At 42.9% G+C, this 10,394-nt stretch overlaps 1 protein-coding gene across 3 annotated transcripts in view; it reads left to right on the plus strand.

Annotated features, from left to right (window-relative positions):
* The window catches only part of NUP210 (nucleoporin 210), a 120,251-nt gene that overhangs the window by 72,274 nt on the left and 37,583 nt on the right, over positions 1–10,394 (plus strand). For all 3 annotated transcript variants that reach the window (XM_034775574.1, XM_034775575.1, XM_034775576.1), the window contains exons 21-26: positions 829–957; positions 1,719–1,846; positions 2,693–2,828; positions 4,177–4,239; positions 4,923–5,102; positions 7,637–7,717. In XM_034775574.1, coding sequence (XP_034631465.1) covers positions 829–957; positions 1,719–1,846; positions 2,693–2,828; positions 4,177–4,239; positions 4,923–5,102; positions 7,637–7,717 — 717 coding nt within the window. The remainder of the gene's footprint in view (positions 1–828; positions 958–1,718; positions 1,847–2,692; positions 2,829–4,176; positions 4,240–4,922; positions 5,103–7,636; positions 7,718–10,394) is intronic.

The raw sequence follows: 10,394 nt of genomic DNA on the forward strand, positions 1-10,394 counted from the left end.
AAAATATAGACTTAGTTCAATCTGCCTGCTCTACTTCAGTGAAAAATCCATATTATTCTTGTGAATTTTCTTTCGTTTCTGGTTGCAGAACTAGCAGAATGCGCTCCAGTCTTCTTAGGAAGGTGACATTCACCAGTCTGAAATGTCAGAGTGGCTGTACTGAATATCAGTAGGGCAGGACCATGTGGAGTAGTCTAATGATGCCAGATAAAGTACCTTTGTAAATTAAATTCAACTTCAAAAGCTACCTGGTAATTATTGTCTGTATTTAAACATGGAATTCTTTTGCATAATGTGAAGCAAACTTAGTCAAGTGCAGTCACAATGGGCAAAATGATGGCTTTTCCAATCTCAGTTACAACGTAGCTCCTGTGATGATGTCAGGTAATGTTCTGAATACTGTAGGTGCCGTGCTACTGGTTCGAAAGTTAGTCTTCCTTCCCTCTCCACCCCAAGAAAAGTGTTTATTGCTCCAGATGATTTGTGGTTTGTTTGGGGTTTTTTTTGTCCTCCTCATAGCATGAGAATACAGGACCCCAGGCTATCCCCACATTAGGGTTCATTACAGAAATTGTTGCCGGAAGCCATTTACATTACCTCAGTGATATGAAAATTGCTTACATAAATTTTGCAGCTTTACTTTTGCTTCAGTGGGTAAAATATCTGCATTCCTGATCCTTTGAGATAAAGAAACTTGTTTATGTCCAAGAATTCAGGGTCCAACTTGATCAGTACTATAAGGAAAATAAGTTTTGTCCTCAAGAAAACACAAATTAAAATAAATAAAAAATGTGCATCAACTAATAGTTTTTTCTTTTGGCATTTTAGGTGTATCCTTTATTTCCAGGAACCTTAACACTAATGATTCATGACTTGTGTCTGACTTTCCCTGCTCCAGCTAAAGCTGAAATCTATGTATCTGATATACAAGAACTGTATGTCCGAGTTGTTGACAAGGTTTGTATTTTTTCAACAGCCAGTATTGTTGACTGTCTCAGAATGTCATCGGCTTTTGTGCTGATAATGTAAGACTAAAGTACATGAGAGGTAGCATGGCGTGGTAGTTACGGCACTGGGCTGTGACTGGGGTTCTGTTCCCCTCTCTGCCACTGTGTGACCTTGAACAGGTCACTTCACTCCTCTGTACCATTGTTTCCCCTCCCAAGCTTGCCTATCTAGATTGTAAGCACGTCAGGGCAGAATTCTTACTTTGTATCTGCCTAGCCCGTAGCTCAATTGATCCATTATCAATTGGTGCATCTAGGCATTACCATAATACAAATGATTATGAATTAAAATACATGAATTCTTCTGAAAAAATATTAATTCACATTGTCTTGTTTTTCTGAGAGTTTGGAAGACTGGTTCTTGTTCTAATATATTTTTTCAAGGTCATTTTCCATATGTCAGATAAAAAACATTTTACTTGCAAGTTTCTGTACATCTTATACAAAATTAAGTGTTGATATTTCTGGATGTTTGAATTATGCCCATGCCAGTTGAAAGACCTGAATTCATTCATTTCGCTTGACACTAATGATGCCTGGCAGTGAGGGCTGCTTAACATTAGAACCTCAGGGTTCAGTCTTAAATTTTTATTAGAGTATTAAAAGTTTATTACACATTACAATAAAAATACATTTATGCCAATAAATAATAATGATGATTGAAAATACCTTTTCCGGGAAAAAGTCAATGATTGTGAATATATATTGCAGGTGGAGATTGGGAAAACCGTTAAAGCTTATGTTAGAGTATTGGATGACTCGAGGAAACCTTTTCTGGCTAAATATTTCACTGTCATGGATTTAAAACTGAGGGCAGCATCACAGATTGTGTCGCTGGTGTAAGTTGATTCATGGTATTTTTTTCATTAATTTCTAAGCAATTCCCTAATAGGGAGAAGAAGCAAAAGTAATATTGTAGAAGTATTTTTTTACTCTTTGAATGAATTTGAAGGGTGATGTTTTTAAAAAGGCCTCCATGCAGCCTCCATGTTATTACTCCCAATCAATTGCAGGCAGAAAAGTAAACGCAGGTTTTTTTTTAAATTTGTCTCGAAAGAAGTCTCTGTGGGGCCTGCCTATGCTTAAGGTCCAAGTTCAGCTGAGTGTGTGAGCATTTAATTCCCATTCACTTTTCAGATTCAGGGCCTTAGTCATGCACTGTAGTACTTCATTCCATTCTGAGCATCACAAGAGCAGAGAATGTGGAAATGATATGAAGTGAATAAATGCTTGTCTGGAGATCAGTATGAGAGTATCCAACTCATTGTATTGTGTTTGTTACTGAGTCTCTAGAAATGACAGAACTGTATCATCATATCATCTAGAAGCCCTTTATGTTTACTAACTTGAAAATAGATGAAGGTTTAAGAACTAGTATCAGTGGAAACAGAAGCCTTCTGTACTCTGACTAATTAGGGTTCAGGCATCAGTGATGTATCCTTACGTGTGCTGTGCTATCAGTGCTTCATCCTGGATGTAAAGGTACGCCAGCTTCAGGCAGTTAAGAAGTCAATATTCCTGCTGCTCTATACTGAACTGAGATCCCTACATATTATTCTGCTTAGGACTTTGTCACCTAAAACTCCTTGAGATGATAAATGAACCCCTTGTGCACTAAGTCACCCTTTTATTAATGTAATTCATTCAATGACCTCCCTAATTTAATGTATTTTCTTTTGCTCCAGTCCTCTCGATGAAGCTCTTGATGACCATACTGCTGCTTTTCTAGTTCACGGCACGGTCATAGGTCAAACCAGCCTTACAGCAACAGTCGCTGATAAAAATGGACAAGAAATCAATTCTGCTCCCCAACAGATTGAAGTAAATAACTTCATTTCTAATTGTATGTTATCTGAAATGCTTGTTATGGTGGGGCCGGAGTGGTATGAAAACAGTAATTTGGCACTGTCAAAGCTGATTCCCCACTCTGGCACTTCGAGTGCAGAAGGTGGGGGCCCACAAGGATTCTAAAAATTAATACTGGCCACTCCAGGCTTGTATTAAACTCCCAAGGTTACAGCTTTTTTCTGACTTTGGATAGGTAGATGCTGCCACCACCCAAGTGCAAAAAATCCCTTTGGAAACCCAGGAAGGTGCACTTGGGAATTCCCTCAAGCCCCCTCTCTCTCTCTCTCTCTCTCTCTCTCTCTCTCTCTCTCTCACACACACACACACACACACACACACACCCACCCACCCACCCACCCACGGGGAAGAGCTGAGAAAGAAAACAAAGGAAATCAGCTGTTGACAAATTAAACAACATATGCACAAACCTCTTAGGGGACAAAAATTCAATCCTGGTCTTTAAAAAGGGTACATTTTATTAAAAACAAAAAGAAAGAAAATACATTTGGTACTTAGGTTTTTTGCTAGATTTAAAAAAAAACAATTACAAGGATTAAGCATCAAGATAGCTCTCTTGAGGTCCAGCTTAATGGTTACAAGCAAAACAAAAGCACCTGGTGTTAGCACAGAGGAGTCCACAAGCCATAAAGAAATAAAAGAGATAAACCTAATCGCTTCTTCCTAGACATTTCCTGATCTACTTACATATCTGGGATTTCAAATGAGTAGTTTCTAGGTATGATCTGGTGATTTTTCGTACCTGGCCCAAAGCTTTTTACAGCATAGTTCCAGCCCTGTCTCAGCTCTCCGGGAGAATAACACAGACATAAAGGGAAAGTTTTTTCCCAATTTTAAAAAGTTCTAGCCTTCCCATTGGCTCTTTTGGTCAGCCGCCCACTCCCTTCCTTTTACCTATGTAGGGAGACTTTTTAACCCTTTACAGGTAAAGCAAGTAGAGAACAACTACCAAGAGGGAGTTAAAGCGAACTGACTGGCTGGCTGGGTGTCCATAAAAAGGGAGCTCCCCTGCCCCCTTCCATTTATATCAGGCACAGTCTCCATTTTTTCCCCTGTAAAATACCTGAAAAAAATACTTTTATTTCCAAAATGTGTCCAAACACTAATCTCCTACAGCATTTGAGAAGAGTAGTAGTACTTCTCTGCAAACATAGCTAAGGGCCTGGTTTAACAGCACTTTCTAGAGGCTTAGTTTGCTCAGGCTAAGCAAGTTGCCACACAAACCTGTATATGCTGTTCGGAGGCATAATTCATCGGAATCAGATAGGGATGAGAACACAAATGTTTGTGCTTTCATTTCTAGGTCTTTCCTCCATTTAGGCTATTGCCGAGAAAAGTTACCCTGATCATAGGAGCAGTGATTCAGGTGAGGTATTTTTACATTTGTTCCACTGTAATTCCTGTTTGAGAAGTCGTTGTAATACATTCTTAGAGAAGTGCTAACTGCTTTGCTTCCATGATACTATCTTAATTTTTTTATGATGATGACGATGATTGATTGATTGATTATTATTATTATTTTATTATTATTTTGTGGATGTTGATATTTAGCTTGGTATCATAGCTACATTCAGACCAGAACTCCTCTCCAGCACAGAGGCCAGTTGAATATCTTCACACTTGACCACCTTTCTGTTTTAGCATGTAGCCAGAACAATATTTTGATATTTATCTCACTCGAATGAAAAGCCAGCCCTCCCAGGATGAGTTGTGGTGTTCAGTAAACCTGTCACCAATATAAAACTGACAGCAGTGGGCTAAGTACGCAAAGCAAGGCACAGAGCAGTCACACCACCTGCGAGGAATACAGGGAGGCAGAATTGATCCTTAAATTCCCTGGCCCGTTCTGGTGTGTGAGGTAGATGGGGGTCTAGGTGCTGTTGGGGAGTAAAAGATGCCCACCCATTTGTCCTTGTGCAGTCTGTGCAAAGAAAGGAAGCTGTGAGTAGCCACCCCTATTGTGCACTCTGGCCTTGTGCAAGTATTAACTAAAGCAGAGCTGTGATGGATGCAATCTGTTGATGAGCATTGGTCTCTGTGTACCTACAGATTACTTCAGAAGGAGGCCCTCAACCTCAGTCCAACATAATTTTCTCCATCAGTGATGAGAGGATCGCATCAGTGAACAGCACTGGCCTTGTAAGAGGAGAGGCAATTGGAAATGGGACAGTAACTGGAGTGGTTCAAGCTGTGGATGCAGAGACCGGGCAAATTGTGGTGGTGTCTCAGGTATCATCTCATGTGTCACAGAACCAGTTAATGTTGATCTTGGTTTAGTACGTGGACTGTGTCCAAAATCAAAAGTAAAATCTTGTCACAATAACTTCACTAGTTCCATTGGGATAAAGATTTCTCACTCCCCAGATTGTGATTTAGTGCATTCGCTTTGGAACGTGAGAAATTTCTTCAATAGATCCTTAAATTGTGCATCTCACCACCTGAAAGTTCAGTTCTGCACAAAACCCAGGACAATCTCATTACATTTGACATCTATAGGCTTGACTGGTAAAACTGCCGAAAGAATCCGTCCAGGCCAGCCCTGCCACAGTAACAAAGGTTGAGACTGCTGATACCTAGAAGTTACCTCGTGGTTGCCTGGAAGGGTGTTTTTGTTTTTTTTTCTTTTCCCCTTTGAGGTCCGTGGCTTCCTTAGATAACAAAATACTGAAGTATCTCAGTCAGCTGCTAAGGCCAGAGTTAGTCCTCTGCTGTAGTCTGTGCCATGCTGTCAGGTACAGGCCATGAAACCCAGGAACTGCTCCTGTTGGTGCCAGTAGTGAGGGCATTTGCTAAGCCTGGAGGCGGGTGCAGACAGACAAGTAGAGACCTGCTTCTAAAGCAAAAAAAGTGCAATGTTCTCTAGGTGTTGCACATGAGGCTCATAGCTCTTTGTCTTTGTGTTTGCCTGAGGTAGGGTTTGGGCAACTACTGCACAGTGGAGCCCTTTGGCCTTCATGGGGGGGCACAGGGAGATTCCCAGGTGAGACAAGCAATGGAGACAGATCAGAATTTTGTTAAAGTATTTGCTGTGTCTGTAACTCAGGGACAGCAATGTCTGCCTGTGGCTTCTGCAAGGCAGCAGATTGAACTAGGAAGCCAAATCTCCTATCTTGTGACCATCAGGTCTGGTCCTATCCCCACAACTGCACTTCAGAGATAAAACTCTGGAAATGACAGGAGATGCAGAGAAGAGAAATCACCAAGTTTCACATCTATCTCCCTCTCATTCTTATTCTTTCCTATTCTCTCTTGTTCTCCATTCCACCCTTCTCCCCCTAGTTTTCTTCCTCCTATTTTTCCGTTTTGTGATTGTCTGGCTCCCTTTCTGTCTTGCACTGTTATTCTTCCCATCTGGAATCACTCACTTCTCTTCCTCCTGGAGACCCCATCTTCTCCTTCTTAGTCCTGCTAGTCATCAACTCTGTAGTCTTGAGCAAAGACTATTTATTTTTAAGTAGTGCTGTTATGGTGCTATGCACGTCACAGATATGTTGGAAGACATGGGCTTTTCCCATGGTAGTTTACAATCTATCTTGCTGTCAAATTGACAATCATACTGAATTATTCCAATGTGTATATTGGTCTTCTGCAATAGACACATCCTCTACAGATTAGACTTCAGTACAGTAGATAAGTAAACACATTCCGTGTTTTATCTAAGCTGGAATTAAACAGCAATCTCCAGATCACATCCATTTAAAACACCACTCCATTCTCATCAGGGTGCCTTTTAAATTAAGCAACAACTAATATGTATGTGTGACTTTGTTTTTCCCCTTCTGCCATAGTGGTTTTTTCAGTCTGAGAACGTAAATCCTCTCATGTTGTTAGGGCTTTACTCAGCTGGATTTTGATGTGCCCTTTTATGGACAAGCATTCTGTACTGAGTTGACTTTGATTTGACATTGGATTTATAGTGTATTGATTTATATCAAGTCTGTGGTTTCATCTGTTGTGTCAGAGGATTTCAGTTAAACTGCAAGGATTTTTTTTCCCTTCAATTTTTTTCTGCAAATTTGTTTGTTGATTTTTTTAGGGGGAGAATAAAAGAAAACAAACAAGTCATTGCAGATCATTACAGTGTGTGGCAGGAGGGAGGGGGGAGCAGTTGGTTTGTTTTCACACTTCCATTTTAATCAGGATCACACAAACAGAAAAATCTTCAAAATCAATCATTTTGATTTCTTATTGCAAAGAGACATTTCTGTCACTATCTTTTTAAAAAAACACTGTATTCTTTTAAACTTTAACACTTGGTGCAAGAGGTTTTGACAAGACACATGCCAGTGAAACCAACTTGTTATGGGGAGAAGCATAATCATTGTTTCACTTTGTCACCAACTACATCATAAAACCAAGTGTTTTAAAGCTTATCTCTGCTTGAAGTCAGCGATTCCAGTCTTTCAGGTAACAAGATCAGTTCCCCGGACAAAGAGCCTGGCTGTGCCTGTCAGTGCCCATTGCCTCTCATTTGTTTGTACTGTAGGCTGCTCCAACCCCTGCCTTGCAATTTTGAGGTAACTAGGGTGGATCCAGTGCAGCGGTTCATTACAAAGGCCCTGATCCTGCACTGAGCTTTGTGCTGACAGGAGGCTCTGCTGTGTGAACCTCAGCGTAGCCTATGTTAATCAAGGGCAAGTCTGAAGTCCCTGCTTTGATATGTGTCTTTGGGGAACTTGTCATCTAGCTGATACTAAAAATCTAGTTCACCAAAGTCATTAAATGAAATGGTCTGCCTCTTACAGAGCTCTTTTTCCTTCTAGGATAAAGTGGAAGTCGAAGTCGTACGGCTTGTGGCTGTTAGAATCCGTGCACCCATCACACGAATGAAAACCGGTACACAGGTTAGCTGAATTACCCATAGAGTTCTTTCTCTCCCACTCTTTTTGTTTGTTTATTTTGATATTTAATTTTCAAAGGAAATGTGCTAATGAGCATTACAAAGAAAAAGCTAATAGTTTAGTTGGAAAGCATTTTCACATCAACCAACCAAAGTTCTAAGCTTGATCTTGTGGAATAAAACATTAACTCGTGATTTTTTTTAATTAATTAAATGGTGATGCAAACCCTCATTCACTTCTCGGTGTTATTCTGGGCATCTTACTATTTAACCTAATCTGACACTATTTGTGCCACAATAAAGCATATGCTCTTACACCAGTGGTGGGCAAACTATGGCTCGGGGGCCACATCTGGCCCTCCAGATGTTTTAATCCGGCCCTCGAGCTCCTGCCAGGAAGCAGGGTCCAGGGCTTGCCCCACTGTGGTGCTCCAGCCGGGGAGTGGGGTCAAGGTCTTGCCCCACTCTGCATGGCTCCCGGAAGCTGCGGCATGTCCCACCTCTGGTTCCTACGCATAGGAAGCACGCTGGGGGCTCCATGCGCTGCCCCTGCCCCAAGCGCTACCCCCCGCCTGCGGACAGGGCAGCATGCAGAGCCGCCTGGCTGCACCTCCGCATAGGAGCTGGAGGAGGGACATGCCACTGTTTCTGGGAGCTGCTTGAGGTAAGTGCTGCCCAGAGCCTGCCTCCTTGACCCCCTCCCGTGCCTCAGCCCCAACCTCCTGCCCCAGCCCTGATCCCCTCCCGCCCTCCAAACCCCTTGATCCCAGCCTGGAGCACCCTCCTGCACCCCCAACTCCTCAGCCCCACCCCAGAGCCTGCACACTCAGCCGGACCTCCTGCACCCCAGCCCCCAATTTCATGAGCATTCATGGCCCAACATACAATTTCCATACCCAGATTTGGCCCTCGGGCCAAAAAGTTTGCCCACCCCTGTTTTACGCTCATGCTTCTTCATCTTTAATGGTAGCTGTTTCTCCTTTAAAACAGTGTTTCTCCAACCACAAGGAGACTCTGACCTCTTTCAAGAGAGGATCACGCAAATAGGGTGCAAACAAGAAGAAAAGGAATTCTATTTCTGTTCTTGCTTTGGATTTGCTAGAGCCAGAACTCAATGTAGAACCAAAAATTAGCAATCTGCCATGTTGGCATGACCACCAGGGAATCTTTTCATTTGGAGATGGGTTGTCTGGTCTATCCTATCCTCCTTTCAGGAAAATATGTAGTATGTCCAGTCCGACTCTAATATTTCAAAATATGGGACCTCAACCAATTGCTTTGAGAGACTGTTTCAGTCTTAGTTATAAGAAGAACAGGAGTACTTGTGGCACCTTAGAGACTAACAAATTTATTAGAGCATAAGCTTTCGTGGACTACAGCCCACTTCTTCGGATGCATATGCATATACGTATGCATATGCATCCGAAGAAGTGGGCTGTAGTCCACGAAAGCTTATGCTCTAATAAATTTGTTAGTCTCTAAGGTGCCACAAGTACTCCTGTTCTTCTTATAACTAAGACTGAAACAGTCTCTCAAAGCAATTGGTTGAGGTCCCATATTTTGAAATATTAGAGTCGGACTGGACATACTACATATTTTCCTGAAAGGAGGATAGGATAGACCAGACAACCCATCTCCAAATGAAAAGATTCCCTGGTGGTCATGCCAACATGGCAGATTGCTAATTTTTGGTTCTACATTGAGTTCTGGCTCTAGCAAATCCAAAGCAAGAACAGAAATAGAATTCCTTTTCTTCTTGTTTGCACCCTATTTGCGTGATCCTCTCTTGAAAGAGGTCAGAGTCTCCTTGTGGTTGGAGAAACACTGTTTTAAAGGAGAAACAGCTACCATTAAAGATGAAGAAGCATGAGCGTAAAACAGGGGTGGGCAAACTTTTTGGCCCGAGGGCCAAATCTGGGTATGGAAATTGTATGTTGGGCCATGAATGCTCATGAAATTGGGGGCTGGGGTGCAGGAGGTCCGGCTGAGTGTGCAGGCTCTGGGGTGGGGCTGAGGAGTTGGGGGTGCAGGAGGGTGCTCCAGGCTGGGATCAAGGGGTTTGGAGGGCGGGAGGGGATCAGGGCTGGGGCAGGAGGTTGGGGCTGAGGCACGGGAGGGGGTCAAGGAGGCAGGCTCTGGGCAGCACTTACCTCAAGCAGCTCCCAGAAACAGTGGCATGTCCCTCCTCCAGCTCCTATGCGGAGGTGCAGCCAGGCGGCTCTGCATGCTGCCCTGTCCGCAGGCGGGGGGTAGCGCTTGGGGCAGGGGCAGCGCATGGAGCCCCCAGCGTGCTTCCTATGCGTAGGAACCAGAGGTGGGACATGCCGCAGCTTCCGGGAGCCATGCAGAGTGGGGCAAGACCTTGACCCCACTCCCCGGCTGGAGCACCACAGTGGGGCAAGCCCTGGACCCTGCTTCCTGGCAGGAGCTCGAGGGCCGGATTAAAACATCTGGAGGGCCAGATGTGGCCCCCGAGCCATAGTTTGCCCACCACTGGTGTAAGAGCATATGCTTTATTGTGGCACAAATAGTGTCAGATTAGGTTAAATAGTAAGATGCCCAGAATAACACCGAGAAGTGAATGAGGGTTTGCATCACCATTTAATTAATTAAAAAAAATCACGAGTTAATGTTTTATTCCACAAGATCAAGCTTAGAACTTTGGTTGGTTGATGTGAAAA

Source organism: Trachemys scripta, chromosome 7 (genome assembly GCF_013100865.1).
Source record: "Trachemys scripta elegans isolate TJP31775 chromosome 7, CAS_Tse_1.0, whole genome shotgun sequence".
In the NCBI taxonomy this organism is placed as follows: domain Eukaryota; kingdom Metazoa; phylum Chordata; order Testudines; family Emydidae; genus Trachemys; species Trachemys scripta.